The following is a 20,964-nucleotide window of genomic DNA, read 5'->3' as shown; positions in this document are numbered from 1 at the left end:
TCTTGCTAAGGACAGAACCTTAGGGAACACCACAAAACAGAGACTCAGTTGATGAGGCATAAATGAAAGTAAAGAAGATTGAGCCTCTCAACCGAGATGTGGTGGTCCACAGTATCAGAAGTAGCACTGAGATCTAACCGTACAAATACAGAAGGTAGACAGGTAGACAGGTAGGTAGACAGGTAGGCAGACAGGTAGGTAGACAGGTATGTAGGTAGACAGGTAGGTAGACTGGTAGGTAGACAGGTAGGTAGGTAGACAGGTAGGTAGGTAGGTAGACAGGTTGGTAGACAGACAGTTAGGTAGGTAGATAGGTAGGTAGACAGGTAGGTAGGTAGACAGGTAGGTAGGTAGATAGGTAGGTAGACAGGTAGGTAGACAGGTAGGTAGACAGGTAGGTAGGTAGACAGGTAGGTAGTTAGACAGGCAGGCAGGTAGGTAGACAGGCAGGTAGACAGGTAGGTAGGTAGACAGGTAGGTAGGTAGATAGATAGGTAGACAGGTAGGTAGACAGGTAGGTAGACAGGTAGGTAGGTAGACAGGCAGGTAGACAGGTAGGTAGGTAGACAGGCAGGCAGGTAGACAGGTAGGAAGGTAGACAGGTAGACAGGTAGACAGGTAGGCAGGTAGGTAGGTAGACAGGCAGGCAGGTAGACAGGTAGGTAGGTAGACAGGCAGGTAGGTAGACAGGCAGGCAGGTAAGTAGCTTGTCCAACCATTTCATTTGTCCTCTGACAGCCACAGATACCAGATAGTTTTCCTTTTCTTGTCTGTATGAGTAAGTTGAAGAAGATTACCAACCCTAGCTTTACCATGTTCTCCAGACTCTATGACAGGAGTCCACCAGAGTTCAGAGACACTGTGTGCAGCTGAATACTAATCAGTCTTTAACATGTAGACAGTGAGAGCTCCAGACTCTATGACAGGAGTCCACCAGAGGTCAGAGAAAACTGTATACAGCTGGACATTAATCTTTTTTTTTCTCTGTTCTAGTGGAACTGGAGCGACGCATCGACTTTGAGCTGCGGGAGGGCATGGTGGAGAGCCGCTATTGGTCAGCAGTGACCTCACACACGGCCTATTGGTGCTCTTACGACGTGGCTCTGTTCCTCCTCACCTTCATGTACAGACCACAAGAGCCTGTTGAACCTGCAGAAGAAAACCCAGAGACCTCATAACGGGCCAACTGACACACGGAACCATCACGGCGGGGGGGTCACTTCACTTTCTAATCACACCTTTTCACATATAAACTGAGAGCCCAACTTATGGAACACAAAATGAAGAATGAAGTCACTTCATTTTCTAATTTCTTAATTCACATAAAAACAATTCTCTGCTTGACCCAATTTTTGAAATGTGAAATATTAAATATAAATAATATATTATAAAATTATTAGATATAGGTTTGGGAAATTTTGGAAGACTAATTATTATTTAAAATTATGTTTACATTTTGTTTGATCAAACAGTGATTAATGCTTAATTTAATTTAACTTCATTATTTGTTACTATTTGATAGGAAGACGTTCCCTGCTAGCAGCCTAAAGTAAACACCAGAGGGTAGTTTTCATTTTAATGTTGGCTGTAATAAGTTTTCAAACTTAAGAAATTTCTATTTTTCACTTGAATTTGTCATCCATCATACACCCACAATGGCAAAAACAGTTTCAATTTGAATGAAAGATTTCATGTTAAACTTGTCAGTCCTTGACGTGCTGCTAGCAGAGCAAACTGATCCACTGTTAGAACCAAGTGAATTGAAATGAATTGACCCAACACAGACACACAACCTCTTAATTCCTCCCAGTTTACACACTCTGACCTCGATGTGACCTTTGCTCTAGACTGAGCAGACAGACAGTATGCTGTGCCTGTCCTCTGTTTCCTGTTGTGTCCGGCCGTATCGATGACGTCCCACTGAACATTACCTGTCTGATCACAAAGCTCTGCTGGTCCTGACTGTGGATGTGCTGCTGAGACTGTAGCCGTAGAGGAAGCCCCAGTGTCCATGCCTCAGAGGAGTGATCATGGTAGGTCATATTATAGAGAAGGCTATAGGGAATTCTTTTCCAGCACAGTGCACCACTCAGACATTGAATCTTAAAATGTGAATACAACATTTAGTGATTTTGACCACTGGAGGGCAGAAAGACTCCTGTAACAGAGCCTCCGTATACCATCCACTTATCATGTGGCTGTTAGCAGCTAACAGTTACCCAACACTAACAGTGTGTCGACACAACGTTAGCTAACTAACATTAACAGAGCAGCAGCTTCAGTGCTTCCTCTGTGTCTACACAGGATTCATTCAAGCTACAGTATTGAATGCAGGTCACCTGTAGGTCAGAGTCCAACACACAGAAGGAAGACAAATAGGTTTTTTATCATTTCAATGCTGCTCGAAAAAGTTGCTACCTTTAGGGTGTCTGTATTTACATGCACTGAAGTAACCAGGAGCCCTATTTAAACCATCTACAATGCATGGTCTAAAGTGCATGATGCAAGTGCATTTAGGGCGTGTCTAACTCTAATATTGCTAGTTAGGCGGTGCATAACCTGTGTGCAGAGTAAGGCACAAGAGACAAAGAGGTTGTATTTAGTCTCTTAATCAATCTGAGGTGTGTTTTGGGCGTAACAGGAACTAAACTAATCAGAGTGTCCCTTTAAAAGCCAGGTGCTCCTGCACCGGGCGCGTCGCTATTTAAACGGATGATTTGGTAAATTGGAGAAGCGAGCGGTTTTCTGCTGAGGAAACAGAGCTGGTCGTGCACAAAGTGAGAGTGTGTGAGCAGATGTATGTGGTGTTTGGCTGGTGGACCCTCTGCCTCCACCGTCTCCTGATCCTCTGTCCCGTCAACATCTCCATCTGACTGCATACGAGCAAATGACTGATGACCTATTTAATAAATAATGAAAACTGTAATACTTTCTGATGCAACCCATGGGGGGGGGGGGGCTCAGACCAGCTGAGCAGAATCCTCCACAGCTGCTTCACGCATGGACCTGCAGTCCAGCCCAGTCGCACAGCAGTTCGTGAAATAGTCCCGAAAATTAAATGTATTGATTCGTGTACATCGTGATGGTCAGCACGAAATCAGTTCGTATGTAATCCACGTACCAGGAAGCAGGTGAACCAGGAAGTATAAAGAGCGACGAACGCCGCCTCGGGATGAGGTCGGGGTGGAAGAGTGGAATAAACACAGGACTTTGACCAAGAGACCGGTGTTCATGTCCCGTCCTGTGTGAAACCACAAGTCAAAGTGGATTTATTTGCCACGTAACTTACTGTTATTTGAACCCAAACCACCATCTCTTCCTAAACCTAACTAAGTAGTTTTCATTTGACTGAAGACTGGAGCAGAAAGTAACACGTGCGTCAGGTGTTGTTGAAAGTCGGGCTGAGCGTCACGAAAAAAATGTGAAATTGGTGTCTATGTACACAAATCAAATAGATTAAATTTCGTGACTATTTCATGAACTGCTGTGAGACTATGTTGTGCAGCCGGATGCTGCCGGAGAGGCGGTGTGTGATGCGTGGATCCATCAGCCTCAAAACGCCGCCGTTTAAAGGGAGAGGGACGCAAAATTTGAAGTAGCCTCCGTCTACACTCACACACACACAGAGGGATGATGAGAGGAGACGCCATCGTTATCTCTCTGGTCACGAAGAGGAGCACTGACAGAGCACTGCAGGTTGAGCATACAGAATGCCTGAGAGCCTTACTTCATTATATTCTACTATATTCTGAATTGTCACCATCTGCCTGAATTTAGAGCCAGTACATCTGCTACTTACACAACGTGGGCGCTGGGCGTGAAAATGACAACTGTGTCGGTCTGAAACCAGCAATGACAGCTGCGCTGTGTGCCGCTGCGTGCCGCTTTGTGAGACAGGACCCATCATGTGTTAACCAGTTTTGTTTTTGATATTTTTACATTTTGGATTTCTTACATGTCATAAAGCAGAAACCTAGTGTCTGTGATCAGAGAGGGGGATTAGAGAAACCTGATTTCTGCAGCTGGATTTCTCCTGGAAAACGGCAGTTTGTCTGCCATGTATAGTATTATTTACATTATATATATGGGCATAACCGGGTTTCTAATCAGCTTTTTACATGTACAGTACACGTGCATGGGTAAGACTTCAGACAAGAGAGTGTCAGTGTGACAGCAGAGCAGCTGGATACCCACATACCGTACCCTGGTTTCTTTGAGTAACCCAGTTTCTTGAGTGCATGTAAACATACTGAGTAACACTCCAGGTTGTGGCTGTATGAGCAGAGCAGGACTACATGGAAGAGCAACACACAATTAGCTTCATAAATGACAAAAAGACCATTACTGCATGAGAAGTTGCCTAAAGGGTGACGTCAGTATTTTTATACCTGGACCCTATTTTTTAATGTTTTTATGTCTAAGTGACTGACGGGGACAACAGTTTCTGAAACTGTTGCAGTATTAAGGGAGTACGCTGCAGATGGCAGCCACTAAACAAGCTGTAATGTAATCCTTTGGGGCAACCTGGCACCACCAGTTTACGTCCACTAAAAGTTCTTGTTTTTACCATGACAGGCTCAGATTGTTATTATCAGTGTCTGACAACATTGTGGAAGTCTACAGAGAGCCTACAGAGAAATAAAACCTTTCTCTTGATCCGGTCCGGTTTGTTATTGTGTCGAAATCCTGCTCAAGGAGAAGTCTAGTTGTGTCCGTATACTCTGGCTCAAATAAACACAGACGGCCATCGAATTCAAAGAGCTCATTGTAGAAATCATCTAAACATTCAGCCATGACATTGAAAATCTTTTAGATAACACTAAGCTACGCTTTCTGTACTCCAACACAACAAACACTCACGTTTCCACCATGGATGTATTCCGCTGTTCCACCGCTGTCTTCCAGCAACACGTCACTTCACCAGATTTCCCAACGAGACTTCCCCTTGAGCGGGATTCTTTCCATAGTGTTGTCAGACACTTATAATAACAACCAGAGCCTGTCATGGTAAAAACAAGCACTGTTAGTGGATCTAAATGACGGTGCCAGCTTGCCCCAATAGCACCATATTGCAGCCTGTGAGCAGCTGTCATCTACAGCGCTCTCCCTCAATACTGGACCAGTTTCACAAATGATTGTCCCCGGGAGTCAGTTAAACACAAAAAACATGGGAAAATACCTGAGTAAACCTTTAAGGAAAGGATCACTTCATGGTCAGTATGGAGGAATGACTACAGCTAAAAATCACAACCTATCCTTTAATACTTTATTTATGTACTCTCATATCAACCCATGTGTCATCTCATCATGTTTATATTGTTCCTGTCAGGAATAAAGGACACAATACTTATAACACTTTAACATTTAGGTGATAATAATGGTGGCCAAATATTTGTGAGTTGCCAACAGACTGCTTCTTGTAGCTGTTACAGCTTGTACTCTTTGCCAAATGATGGCGTGATGCTGACTGTAGTCTCAGTCCAATGTACTACTACTACTACACTAAAATATCATACTGCACATGATTTGACATTTTGCTGTACTTTGTACTAAATGATCAACAACTAGTTTCAAAGTATTTTGTGGTATTTGTTAAAGGTCCCATATTATAAAAAAGTGAGATTTTCATGTTTTTTATTATAAAGTCCTATATAAATACTATAAAGTATCGAAATGCTCAATCCACAGGGAAATACACACAGCCTGTATTCAGAAACTCTGCATTTGAAACATGCTGTCAGGATTTCTGTCCATTTGTGATGTCACAAATATACAATATTTAGACCCTTCACACAGATTTAAACGTAAACATTCTAAATGTGTCCCATTTTATTCCTGGTTGCAGTGTATGTGAATTTCATCAGCTGACAGGAAGTACACATGAACCCAAGCTGTTGCCTAGCAACACAATTCTGTTGCAGTTTCGTCGCAATCCGTCGAAATGCGCTTAAACTAGGTGTTTCAGACAGAGGGTAAATACAGGCATATTCAGGCAGATGGTATTAGGAAAATTAAGATTTTTTTGAACATTACAGCATGTAAACATGTTCTAGAAGGAACACAAAATACAAGTATGAACCTGAAAATGAGCACAATATGGGACCTTTAACACTAAGAAGTGTTTATGAATACTGACCCAGGCTGGAGAATATGGTGTTTTTCCACTTGTATTTATTGATCTTTAAGCCTTTTGAACTAAAGTCCCACGTCGGCCCAAACAAAGCATGATATGGATATGTGCCATGTACATGGATTATGGGCATGCAGACCAACATTTAGAAGCTGCTGATTGTTTGAATTAAACGACTTTAATGAAAAGCTGAAAAACACTCCAACCTGCCATGAATGAAGCTCACAATGTTCTATTTCTCTCTTTATGTTCGTTGCTTTGTTGTAATACATGTTTACTGTGCTGTTTTTCTTTTGAATTTTCTCATATTTCATGTATGTACTGTATATGTATTCTGGAAAAAGAGTTTTACATCTATACTGGCATGTGTTGGAGGCGGAGCCTCTGGACGCTCATCACAGAGAGCTTAAACTCAGACAGACTCCCCGTGCAGCTCTGCCTCCAACAACGCTCTGTGATACTTTAACTCAGCTTCTTCCTCTCTGGCCACCAACTGTTGAAAGTTTGTTCTAATGTTGGTCAGCTGTGTGAACAAAAAGTTTGATTGGTTATTTAACTCCAAACCATGTTTCCTCTGAATTATGTTCGTATGCAACAGTTTTACATTATCAGTTGTGTTTTGGGGGGAAACATGCCATAATGTATTTACTATGTAGTTGTTTCTACAATACCTTCATTTAAATGGTTCATTATTTCGTATTGCTATAAAAAGTCATCATTGTTTACTTTATAATAACAATAATTATGTCAAGTCAGAGTAAAATATCAGGGTAGTTAATATTCCCTATTTCAAAAATCGGGGTGGATATATGATTTTTAAAATTATTTTAGTGCTTAATCAGCACCTTTTTTTGCATTTGCTTTCTATGTCTTAAATGTCGCCATTTGCAAGCGTAGCGCCCACCCACCGGTCCCCCCCCAGGTTAACACTGTTAGCTCTGTCAGTACTGTTGCCGTTGTTTTTTTCACCGTTAGCGCCAGCTCAGCTGTCGCCACGTTGAGAACCGTGTGGAAGCAATCCCTCAATCATAAATATGCTCTGAATTCCGTGTAGAGAACCTTTAACCCTCAGAGTTATTTTATCCATCAATAGTCTCTCAGACGGAGATAATACCCGTTTACCATCAACTGCAGTCAACAGTCTTTTTGCAGAAGACATTTTAAAATGCAGGTAAAAAGACGCTTAAACTAATCAGCTCTTCACTTAAAACTCAACACTTTAAAAAACTAAAAAATGACAACAATGAGATTGAATTGAAGTAACAGCACTATGTAAAGGATAGAGGACTATGCTGGATATAGTTAAATAGTAAAATGATCTAAATCAATGATGGCTACTAGTCTACCTACCCCATCTTCTGCTGCACAAAGTCACATTACTTTATAAGATGCCGTTACAAATATAGAAAATAAGTAGCATAAGGATTCTCTCTGAAGCTAAGTGTTGCTGACTGTGAACCAGAAGGACTGAGTTACATCATAGGGTTAATATGTGGAGCAGCACCAGCTGGCAGTCTGCTCCAATGTCATCCGAATGCCAAACACTGAGCAACGAGACTGCTCTTAGATCTGTCCTTGTTTACATGTCTGTCTGCTAAACATCACAGGAGGACACGAATGTCCTTCCTGTGGACATCATTACCTGTGCCATATCTAAGCAACCTGAATAATGAATTCTGCAGAGAGCTCGTTCCCCTTCACTACCTTGTTCATTAAATGACAACTTCCTCTAAATAAATAGAACATGTTTTCATATCCCATTCAGAATGTTTATTCACCCACCTCTTCTTTAGTGACAGTGTACTGTTTACATGTTGAAATGATTACTTAATGAGTTGAATGGAACTATTGATTGCAGCTGATTGGTGAAGTAATCAAGTAATCAAGGAATTATTGGAACATCTTTGGAGGAAGGTCCACTTCTTAACTGAGTGAAAGTAAATGAAGTGGGTCATTCTTCTGTCATGCTCACCCTGTCTACCCTTTCCACCCTTTCTACCCTCGCTGTATGTTGCTTCTCAGATGATATGGTGCTTTACCTGAGATATGACATCTGACTGTATGTCATAGAAGAAGAAGAAAGGCACTTTATTAATCCCAGAGGGGAAATTAAATTTTTTCACTGTTATATTTTATTAGTACACACACATGCACAAACAGGACCTTTATACATGCATTCATGGAGAGATATCAGAGCGAGGGGGCTGCCCATGACAGGCGCTATACATTTGCATAAAGCAGCATATTTGTCCGCTGCCATGTTGATGAGAGTATTAAATACTTGACAAATCTCCCATTGAGATACATTTAGAACAGATAAAAAATGTGTGATTAATTTGCGATTAATCACGATTAACTATGGACAATCGTGATTAATTACGATTAAATATTGTAATCTATTGACAGTCCTAGTTTTGGACTGTTGGACGGTAAAAACAAGACATTTAAAGACGTCACCTTGGACTCTGAAAAACTGTGCTGCACATTTTTCACTGTTTCCTGATGTTTTATAGACTCAATGATTGATTACTTGTAAAATATAATCCATAGATTCATCAACTATTAATATAGTTGCAGCTGTAATTCAGTCTCCTCTCAGTGGCTCTGCTGACGTTAATACTTCTACAGGAAACTGACAGCATTAATCTGATAGGAACATCTCAGTCTGCCCTGGTTGTCATGGTAACAGAAACAACAGTTTTATAATCTGTAATCCGTCAGCAGTTCCTTATCAAAATGAACAGTTTCACAGAGAGAAGTTAAAGGAAACTTTCGCCATCTTTTATGTGGATGTCCAATCAGTGCTGATGGTAAATGTAGTCCACTGAGGAAATAAATTGGTAGTTGAATAGTAGTTGAGAAAGTTAACATTGACCAATGGGACCTGAGGCCTGCACTACGAAGCCAGTTCAACATACCCAGGGTATCTTCTCCTAACCCTAACAATTGAGATCCCGCTAAGAGGTCCTACGACGCTGAACTCAGCAAATCAACCCAGGGTTTCTCAATCTGGATATGAGCGCGTTCACATGAACGAGACGGTGTCTGCAGTTTATGACCAATCACAGACATGGACAAGTCCACAGACTGCAGACAGACAGGCAGAGCGGCACATTCTACTAAGGAAGATTTGATATTTCAGTCTTCTTTCAGCTGCGTCCCGTCTCCGGCGGTGTGAAACAGACTTGAGAGCAAGAAAAAAAAAATATATAAAACTAATCTTAACCCTAACTACAACAAAATTCGAAAGAAAAACACAAAGAGACTAAAAAAAACACAGACTCACACAAAGGCACGTATAACCAAAACAAAGACAATAAAAACCACCACAAAAACAATAGAAACCACCACAAAGGCATGTACAACCACAACAAAGACACGTAAAACCACCAAAAAGACACGTAAATCCACCACAATGGCACGCTAAACTGCCACAAAGGCAATAGAAACCACCACAAAGACGCTAAACACCACCACAAAGAAAGGTAAAACCATTACGAAGACATAAAACCACCACAAACACATGTAAAACCACCACAAACACACGTAAAACTTTTACAAAGACACATAAAATCACCAGTAAGACACTATAAACCATCAAGAAGGCACGTAAAACCACCGGAAAGGCACATAAAACCACCACAAAGACAGTAAAAACTACCACAAAGACACCTAAAACCACCTCAATGGCTCAAAAACCACCACAAAGACACGTAAAACCACCAAAAAGACACGTAAATCCACCACAAACGCATGTAAAACCACCACAAAAACACATAAAACCAGGAAAGACAAGTATAACCATTACAAAGACATGTGAAACCACCACAAAGAGACTAAAAACCACCACAAAGACATGTAAAACCACCAAAAACACACTAAAAACCGCCACAAACAGATTAAAAACCACCACAAAGACACTAGAAACCACCACAAAGGCACGTAAAACAACAACAAAGACAGTCAACACCACCACAAAGACACGTAAAACCACCACAAAGACATGAAAAAAACACCACAAAAACAGGTAAAACCACTACAAAGACACGTAAAACCACAACAAAGACGTAAAACCACCACAAAGACATGTAAAAACACCACAAAGACACACAAAACCACCATAAAGACATGTAAAATCACCACAATGGCACGCTAAACCGCCACAAAGGCAATAGAAACCACCACAAAGACGCTAAACACCACCACAAAGAAACGTAAAAACATTACGAAGACATAAAACCACCACAAACAAATGTAAAACCACCACAAACACACGTGAAACTTTTACAAAGACACATAAAATCACCAGTAAAACACTATAAACCACCAAGAAGGCACGTAAAACCACCGGAAAGGCACATAAAACCACCACAAAGACAGTGAAAACTACCACAAAGACAGTAAAAACCACCACAAAGACACCTAATACCACCACAATGGCACGAAAACCACCACAAAGACACTAGAAACCACCAGAAAGGCTCAAAACATCACCACAAAGGCACATAAAACACCCACAAAGGCACGTATAACCACTAAAAAGAAACTATAAACCACCACAAAGGCACGTAAAACAACAACAAAGATAGTAAAAACCACCACAATGACATGTAAAACCACCACAAAAACAGGTAACACCATTACAAAGAAAAGTAAAACCACCACAAAGACAGTTAAAACCATTACAGAGAAAAGTAAAACCACAACAAAGACGTAAAACCACCACAAAGGCACATAAAACCACCACAAAGGCACGCAAAACCACCACAAAGGCACTAAAAACCACCACAAAGACATGTAAAACCACCACAAAGACAGTTAAAACCACCACAAAGACATGTAAAACCATTACAAATAAATGTAAAAACCACCACAAAGACAAGTAAAACCATTACAAAGACACATAAAACCACCACAAAAGACACGTAAAACCATTACAAAGACACGTATAATCACCACAAAGGCACATAAAACCACCACAAAGACAGAAAAACCTCCACAAAGACACTTAAAACCACCACAAAGACTTGTAAAACCACAACAAAGAAAGGGTAAAACCATTACAAAGACACGTAAAACCACAACAAAGATGTAAAACCACCACAAAGGCACATAAAACCACCATAAAAGGCACGTAAAACCACCACAAAGACAGTTAATACCACCACAAAGACATGTAAAACCACAACAAAGACAGGTAAAACCATTACAAAGACACGTAAAACCACAACAAAGATGTAAAACCACCATAAAGGCACATGAAACCACCACAAAGGCACATAAAACCACCACAAAGACATGTAAAACCACAACAAAGACAGGTAAAACCATTACAAAGACACGTAAAACCACAAAAAATACGTAAAACCACCACAAAGGCACATAAAACCACCACAAAGGCATGTAAAACCACCACAAAGACATGTAAAACCACAAAAAAGACACGTAAAATCACAACAAATACGTAAAACCACCACAAAGGCACATAAAACCACCACAAAGGCACGTAAAACCACCACAAAGGCACATAAAACCACCACAAAGACAGTTAAGACCACCACAAAGACATGTAAAACCACCACAAAGACAGTTAAAACCACCACAAAGACATGTAAAACCACCACAAAGACATGTAAAACCACAACAAACAGGTAAAACCATTACAAAGACACATAAAACCACAACAAAGAGGTAAAACCATTACAAAGACACAGAAATCCTCAACAAAGATGTAAAACCACCACAAAGGCACATAAAACCACCACAAAGGCACATAAAACCACCAAAAAGGAACATAAAACCACAACAAAGGCACGTAAAACCATCACAAAGACAGTTAAAACCACCACAAAGACATGTAAAACCACCATAAAGACATGTAAAACCACCACAAAGACAGTTAAAACCACCACAAAGACATGTAAAACCACAACAAAGACGTAAAACCACCACAAATGCACATAAACCACCACAAAGGCACGTAAAACCACCACAAAGACAGTTAAAACCACCACAAAAACACGTAAAACCACAACAAAGACACGTAAAACCACAACAAAGACGTAAAACCACCACAAAGACAGTTAAAACCACCACAAAGACACGTAAAACCACAACAAAGACGTAAAACCACCACAAAGACGTAAAAACACCACAAAGACACATAAACCACCACAAAGACACGTAAAACCATTACGGAGACATAAAACCACCACAAAGACACATATAACCATTACGGAGACATAAAACCACCACAAACACACGTAAAACCTTTACAAAGACACATAAAATCACCAGAAAGACACTATAAACCACCACGAAAGCACGTAAAACCACCAAAAAGGCACATAAAACCACCACAAAGACACGTAAAACCACCACAAAGACATGAAAAAAACACCACAAAGACAGTTAAAACCACCACAAATACATGAAAAAAACACCACAAAAACAGGTAAAACCACTACAAAGACACATAAAACCACAACAAAGATGTAAAACCACCACAAAGGCGCATAAAACCACCACAATGGCACGTATAACCACTACAAAGAAACTATAAACCACCACAAAAGGCACATAAAACAACAACAAAGACAGTAAAAACCACCACAATGACACGTAAAACCACCACAAAAACAGGTAAAACCATTACAAAGAAAAGTAAAACCACCACAAAGACAGTAAAAACCACCATAAAGACACGTAAAACCACAACAAAGACATAAAAAAACACCACAAAAACAGGTAAAACCATTACAAAGAAAAGTAAAACCACCACAAAGACAGTAAAAACCACCACAAAAGGCACATAAAACCACCACAATGGCACGTATAACCACTACAAAGAAACTATAAACCACCACAAAGACAGTTAAAACCACCACAAAGACATGTAAAACCACAACAAAGACGTAAAACCACCACAAGGGCACATAAACCACCACAAAGGCACGTAAAACCACCACAAAGACACGTAAAACCACCACAAAGACATGTAAAAACACCACAAAGACATGTATAACCATTACGGAGACATAAAACCACCACAAACACATGTAAATCTTTACAAAGACACATAAAATCACCAGAAAGACACTGTAAACCACCACGAAAGCACATAAAACCACCAAAAAGGCACATAAAACCACCACAAAGGCATGTAAAACAACAACAAAGACAGTCAACACCAGCACAAAGACACGTAAAACCACCACAAAGACATGAAAAAACCACCACAAAAACAGGTAAAACCACTACAAAGACACGTAAAACCACAACAAAGACGTTAAACCACCACAAAGGCACATAAAACGAAAGTTACGAATGTAACTACGGTTCTATGAATCCTGGATGACCGCCAGAGGCAGTGCTTCAACACTGAATATCTTCGTCTCGCGCATGCGCAGGTCGAGTATTAATATCAACAAAGTCACGTGTGACCTCGGATGACCCTGGTTAGGTATAAGTTCCGGTGTCATCCACGAGATCAGTTCTACAGAATCTTCTCGCGGGATCACGAGATTCTGAGTGACTAAGAACTCTGGCGGTCATCCAGGATTCATAGAACCGTAGTTACATTCGTAACTTTCGTTCTATTTCATCCTTACTGACCGCCAGAGGCAGTGCTTCAACACTGGATGACTTACAACAACAGAGTCACGAGGAATCCTTGAGTACATACCTCATAAAGATGAAGCAGAGGAACTCGGCTGAAGGACCACGCCCAATGGATGGGGGGTGGCCACATTGACTCTATAATATCTGGAGAATGTGCTCGGTGACGTCCATGAGGCCGCGGCACATATGTCCTCTAAGGGGACCCCTCTCAGGGTTGCCCATGATGTGGAAACACTCCTGGTAGAGTGGCACCTTACTGCGGATGGAGGAGAACGGTCATTCACCCTGTATGCGTGGGCAATCACTTCCACGATCCAGTGGGACAGGCGCTGCTTTGAGAGCGCACAGCCCTTCTTGGGACCGCCGTAACAGATAAAGAGTTGCTCTGACCGCCGTATGCATGCGGTGGCTTCTACATAGGCTCTAAGGGCCTGCACTGGGCATAACAGCCTTGCCCTATCCTCCCCATCTCCTTTTGGGGGTTGAAACTGAGCAAGCCGAATAGGCTGATTGTGATGTGAGCGTGACAGCACCTTAGGAAGGAACGCTGTATTTGGCCACAAAGTGACACCTGAGCCATCTGAGTTCTACCTCAGACCTGAATTGTTTACTGACAAGGCATGTAGCTCGCCTACACGCTTTGCAGAAGTGATGGCAAGGAGAAATTAAGTTTTGGCCGACAGCCACCTCAGCTCTGCCTGTACTAAGGGTTCAAAGGGAGGCAAGCATAGAGCGTCCAACACCAGGGGCAGGTCCCATGCGGGAGCCCTCGGGGTGCTCGGGGGACGCAGCCGCAGAGCCCCTTTTAAGAAGAGAGACACAAGCCTGTTGCTCCCCACAGTGTTATTATCGACCCTATCGTGCTGCGATGAAATAGCAGCCATATACACCCTTAGTGTAGATGGAGACCGGCCACCTTGCAGGAGGGACTGCAGAAACTTAAGAATTGTAGGCACAGAGCAATGTACTGGGTCCTCTTTCTGAACTGTACACCAGTCAGAGAACAACTTCCACCTGTTCTCGTACTGCAGGCGGGTAGATGGTGCTCTGGCATTCAGAATAGTCTTTCTGACGGGCTCTATGCAATCAGTCAGCATTGGGTCGGGCCCTCCAGCGGCCAAACCCACAGCTGAAGGCGGCTGGGGTCGGGATGCCAGATCTGACCCCCCAGCTGAGATAAGAGGTCTGTCCTGCTGGGGAGGCGCCAGGGCGTCCCGCAGCAGAGTCTGTGCATCAGTGAGAACCATATCCTTGCTGGCCAGAAGGGGGCCACCGGGAGAAGTCTGTGGCCCTGCTGAAACACTCTGAGAAGCGTTGGTAGGATCAGAGGGAACGGTGGGAAGGCATAGAGGAGACCCTCTGGCCACGTGTGAGCCAGAGCATCTTGACCTAGAGGGCTGGTCTTCTCCCTCAAGGAAAACCAGAGGGGGCAGTGGGTTGACATCTTTGAGGCAAAGAGATCCACCTCTGCTCTGCCAAAGAGACTCCATATTTTGTGCACCACCTGTGGGTGAAGGCGCCACTCCCCCGGTGGGGGTTTGTGACGGGAGAGGAAATCTGCAACAAGGTTCCGTTCCCCTAGCAAATACATTGCCCGTAGGCTGGTCAGGCGAGAGGCTGCCCATGTCAGGAGAGCCTGGGATGTCTGCAGCAACCTCGCAGATTTGGTGCCCCCTTGGTGGTTTATATAAAAGACGGTCGAGGTGTTGTCCGACCGGACGAGCACATGTTTCCCTCTCAGGTATGGCAGGAAGTGCTTGAGTGCTAGGTGCACTGCGCGTAGCTCCAGCACATTGACATGCTCTGTGCGGTCCTGAGCAGACCACTGTCCCCGAGCAGTCTTGTTCTGCCACACTGCACCCCACCCAGAGAGGCAGGCATCTGTTGTGACGGTCTCTCTGCGGGATGGAACAGAGCCCATGGGCACGCCCCTTTCCAAGTACGCTCTCTCCCTCCATGGGGATAGAGCGAGAAGACACTGTTGAGACACCTTTATCTTCTTGTGCCTGTGCCGCTTGGCGTCCAAGTGGAGGCCGTTCAACCATCTCTGCAGAGGGTGCAGTGACAGCAAGCCCAAGGGAACGACAGCTGAGGCAGCTGCCAGTTTGCCCAGCAGGCGAAGAAACAGAATGTGGGTCAACGACCTGCCCCCTTGGAAGATGTGAAGGTGGTGGAGGGTGTCGTCCACACGCTGGAGTGACGGACAAGCCCTCATAGTGACCGTGTCCAGAGCCATACCAATAAAGGTTATGCTCTGGGAGGGGTTCAGATAGCTCTTCTCCAAGTTCACCCTGAGACCCAGCTGGGCCATGTGAGAGAGAAGGAGGGCTGTGTCCCGGGCCGCCTGAAGCGGGGATGGCGCACAGATCAGCCAATCGTCTAGATACGGCAGGATCTTCATGCCGCGTGACTGCAGGGGCGAGAGGGCTGCCGCAACACACCTGGTGAATACTCGTGGGGACAGGGAGAGTCCAAATGGAAGCACCCTGAACTGAAAATGACGGTTTTGGAAAGCAAAACGAAGAAACCTCCTGTGGTGAGGCACAATGGGAACATGGAAATAAGCATCCTTCAAGTCGACAGATGTGAACCATTCCCACCTGGTGACAGCACGAAGAACGTCCGCTGTGCTCAGCATATGGAATGGCAAGACTTTCAGGAACTTGTTGAGTCCCCTCAAGTCTAGGACTGGGCGAAGTCCACCGCCCTTCTTGACAAGAAAATAAGTTGAATAAAACCCCCGGGTTGTGACAGGGGGTCCACAGGCTCGATTGCCCCCTTGGCCAGAAGTGCGGATAGCTCCTGGTTCAGGGCTAGGACTTTTTTCGGGTCGTTGATGATGGTCATTATGACCCGGCTGGAGGATGGGGGCCGGCGACGGAATTGAAGTTGGTACCCCTGGGTTAGGGTGGACACCACCCAGGGGTCTGAAGTGTGAGCTGCCCAGCGGTTGAGCTGCTGCTGGGAGAAATAACCGACAGCCGGCCCCGGGGGCTCAGTAGCGGGCCCCCCGGCCTCTGAAGGCTCTGGGGGGTCGGTGGTTAGGGTCCACGGCCCGGGGTTGCCTGGAGGGCAAGTGGGCGGGGTTGCTATGGTAGCGGACCTGCCTCTCGGTGGAGCGCTGAGGTCCATGGTGGCCACTAGGCTGAGCCGGTGGCCGGGAGCGGCCTCGGGGGGCAGACATGGAGCCCCTAGGCCTGGCGGGGGGGGGCATGTCCCTACGAAGACCAGAGAACTGCTGCCTGGTCTGGTCAGCTTGGACAGTCCGCTCAAGTACCTGTAGGGCAGCTGTCCCGAACAGCACTGTGTTCCACTGGGACAGTACGGAGGGTCCTCCGACATGTCTCAGACAAGGGCGACTGCGCCAGCCAAACCTGGCGACGAGTCTGAACCAGCGTGGACATCAGACATCCAAGTTCCCTTGACATCAGGGTGTCACTGAGGCTGGTGGAGGAAACGTCGGGAGCAGCCTCCTGCAGAGAGGCTGAGAGGGCAAGCATGAGGTGAGAGAGGGAGTTGCCGATGCGGCCCATTCGAGCCGCTGTATCATAGGCTTTAGAGAGGAGGTCATCTGTGACCCGACATTGGGGTCGAGGGCACCTGGCCTCTGGTCTCAGAGCCTCGTCAGGGGAGACTATGAGGGAAGTAATGGCAGGCTCAATAGCTGGCATGTGGTCAAGGCCAAATTTCGCCGCATCCTGCATGGTTGCAAGGGTTCCTGTAACTCCCTAAGATATTCTTCGGAGGGAGGGACAGTAAAGGTGGTGGAGGCCGGCGCGCGCCTAAAGAAAGCGCAAGCAGGCGCCGATTCTGGCTGCCGTATATCCAGCTGCAAGCGAGACAAGGCCATGCGAATGATGGCTCCCATGGAACTGTCTCCCATCCCATTCGAAGAGCTATGGGCCGAGGAACGGGAGCCGCGCCCAGAGGAATGGGAGGGCTCCTCCACGTTGTATTCGTTAAAGAGGGTGGCTGAAGCCGCCATCGAGACAGCATCTTCCTCCGAATATGACTCAGCCGTGGGCGGAGTTGGTGTACCTGCGTCCTTTGTACCCGCACTAGAATGAAGGGCGAGGAGGAGCGACTTCATCTGGGCCAGCTCAGCCGTAAGCAGATCCACCTTAGAAGACAGCTTGACAGACTTAGCCTGCTTCTTGGATGGCGCACCCGCAGCCTCTGTGGCCCGCCGCTTGGAACGGGTAGTTTGGGCTGGGGCCAGCTGCCCTGAGGGGAGGCCAGCGTAACCCATCAGGAGTTCTACCTCAGCCAGCCTAGCAGCCCTCACCGCACGAGGCATGATGCTGCAGTTCATGCACAGGTCCTCCGAGAGGCCCTCCCTCAGATGTTCAAGGCCAAGACAAGAGGGGCAAAGGTCATGGCCATCCTCAGGTTGAAGAGGAGCCATACAGGTGTTGCAGCCTGGAGAGTTGAGCATAGTGACAACAACGGAGAAACTCTGCCCTGTCAGTTGCTGCTGAAGTCAGCTAGAGCACTCTGCTGACTGAAGAGAACGTGCAGGAAACAGTCTGTGTAGTGAGAGGAGAGCGAGCACACTGTCTTCACTAGCACAGTAACTGTCAATGTCTGAGTCTACCCGATTAGCCTGAGCGAGAGCACTCTGCTAATGCGAGGACAGTAACGTTATGGTAAGCAATGCCAAGGTTAGCCTGAGCGAGAGCACTCTGCTAACTGTGAAGGTAGTAACGTTATGGTAATCAATGCCAAAGTTAGCCTGAGCGAGAGCACTCCGCTAACTGTGAAGGCGGTAACGTTGTGAAAACAATGCCGAAATTAGCCTGAGCGAGAGCACTCTGCTAATTAAGAAGGCAGTAAAGTTTATAGTAAACAATGCATACAGTAATGTTACCAATATACTTAGCTGTTGCTGGTGTCGCGCCGAGTTAGCCTGAGCGAGGACGCGCTGCTAACCGTAAACACAGAAGCTTTAGTAAGCAATGTTCGTTATAGTGCTACACAGAGCAGAGAGGAGAGCTGGACGCTTCCTCACTGACAGCACGTTGACAAACGGTAAACACTGAGCGGACACACTCTTGTTAGTACCTCACTAGTTTAGCATGAGCTAAACGCTCTGCTAACTGTGCACAGTAACATTATCGTTATAGAAAACAATGTAAATCGATCTCACCGGGTGATGTACACATGGGAAGATGTCCTTATCATGCTGGTGATGACCACAAACCACCACAAAGGCACATAAAACCACCATAAGGGCACGCAAAACCACCAAAAAGGCACATAAAACTACCACAAAGGCACTACAAACCACCACAAAGACACGTAAAGCCATTACAAAGACACGTAAAACCACCACAAAGACACGTAAAACCATTACAAAGACACATAAAACCACCACAAAGACACGTAAAACCATTACAAAGACATAAAACCGCCACAAAGACACGTAAAACCATTACAAAGACATTTAAAACCACCACAAAGACATGTAAAACCATTACAAAGATAGTTAAAACCACCACAAAGACACGTATAACCACTACAAAGCCCACTCTTGATCCAGAGGTCCTAGCCAACTATAGACCTATATCTAACCTTCCCTTTACCTCCAAAATACTCGAGAAAGCAGTCGCCAGTCAGCTGTGTGACTTTCTACAGAACAATAATTTATTCAAGGATTGTCAGTCAGGATTTAGAGTGCACCATAGCACAGACAGCACTAGTGAAAATTACAAATGACCTTCTTATGGCATCGGACAAAGGACTTGTCTCTGTACTTGTCTTGTTAGATTTTAGTGCTGCTTTCGACACCATTGACCATCACATCCTATTACAGAGACTGGAACATTTAATTGGCATTAAAGGAACTGCACTAAGTTGATTTAAGTCCTATTTATCAGATCGATCTCAGTTTGTACATGTTAACGATGAGTCCTCCATGAACACCAAAGTTAGTCACGGAGTTCCACAGGTTTCTGTACTTGGACCAATTCTATTCACCTTATATATGCTTCCCTTAGGCAATGTTATTAGAAAACACTCCATAAACTTTCATTGTTATGCAGATGATACCCAATTATATCTATCGATCAAGCCAGACGAAACAAACCAGTTAACTAAACTTCAAGCATGCCTTAAGGACATAAAACCCTGGATGACCTGCAATTTCCTGATGTTAAACTCAGACAAAATTGAAGTTATTGTACTTGGCCCTGAACGCCTCCAAAACAAATTATCTAATGATAAGTTACTCTAGATGGCATTGCCCTGGCCTCCAGCACCACCGTAAGGAATCTGGGAGTTAGCTTCGATCAGGATATGTCCTTTAACTCCCACATAAAACAAACCTCAAGGACTGCCTTCTTTCGTCTACGTAACATTGCGAAGATCAGACACATCCTGTGTCAAAATGATGCAGAAAATTGAGTCCATGCATTTGTTACCTCTAGACTACATTACTGCAACTCCTTATTATCAGGCAGCTCCAATAAGTCTCTTAAGACTCTCCAGTTGATCCAGAATGCTGCAGCACGTGTACTGACAAAAACTAGAAAAAGAGATCATATTACTCCTGTATTAGCTTCTCTACACTGGCTGCCTGTAAAATCCAGAATAGAATTTAAAATCGTCCTCCTCACCTACAAAACGCTGAACGGTAAGGCCCCATCATATCTTAAAGAGCTCATAGTACCCTACTACCCCATTAGAGCACTGCACTCCCAGAATGCAGGGTTACTTGAGGTTCCTAGAGTCTCCAAAAGTAGAATGGGAGCCAGAGCCTACAGCTATCAAGTTCCTCTTCTCTGGAACCAGCTCCCAGTTTCAGTCCAGGAGGCAGACACCGTCTCTACTTTTAAGAGTAGGCTAAAGACTTTCCTCTTCGATAACGCTTATACCTAAGCTGCTAAAGGCCTAGACTGCCGGGGGACTTCCAATGACACACTGAGCTCCTCTCTCCTTCTGGATATACTCATGTCCCATTCATTGTTACTAACTTCATTCCTTCCCGGGAGTCCTTGTGCCTCCTTGTCTCGCAGGTAACCGTGGAGCGGGGTCACACCTGGAGCGAGGTCATACCTGGAGCAGGGGTACACTTGGAGCGGGGTTTCACCTGGATCTGGATGTCACCTGGATTGTGGCTGCATCTGCTACTGCGTCCGGTGCCTGCTTGACACCAACTGCCACCATCATTAATTAACTACGTCTGTACGAGGGACTACCAAGGCTAATGAGGGACT

At 44.6% G+C, this 20,964-nt stretch overlaps 1 protein-coding gene and 1 pseudogene across 1 annotated transcript in view; both read left to right on the top strand.

The window, feature by feature from the left end:
* The window catches only part of ddhd1b (DDHD domain containing 1b), a 28,756-nt gene extending 25,456 nt beyond the window's left edge, over positions 1–3,300 (top strand). The window contains exon 13 of the mRNA XM_037750287.1: positions 994–3,300. Within this exon, the coding sequence (XP_037606215.1) occupies positions 994–1,178 (185 nt within the window). The 3' untranslated portion in view covers positions 1,179–3,300. The remainder of the gene's footprint in view (positions 1–993) is intronic.
* A 15,764-nt stretch (positions 3,301–19,064) lies between these two features.
* Positions 19,065–20,626, top strand: LOC119476774 (annotated as a pseudogene).
* Positions 20,627–20,964: the final 338 nt, after the last annotated feature.

This window comes from Sebastes umbrosus, chromosome 18 (genome assembly GCF_015220745.1).
Source record: "Sebastes umbrosus isolate fSebUmb1 chromosome 18, fSebUmb1.pri, whole genome shotgun sequence".
In the NCBI taxonomy this organism is placed as follows: Eukaryota; Metazoa; Chordata; class Actinopteri; order Perciformes; family Sebastidae; genus Sebastes; species Sebastes umbrosus.
Note: the sequence above shows the minus strand (reverse complement) of the source record. Positions and strands in the feature narration are given on the sequence as shown.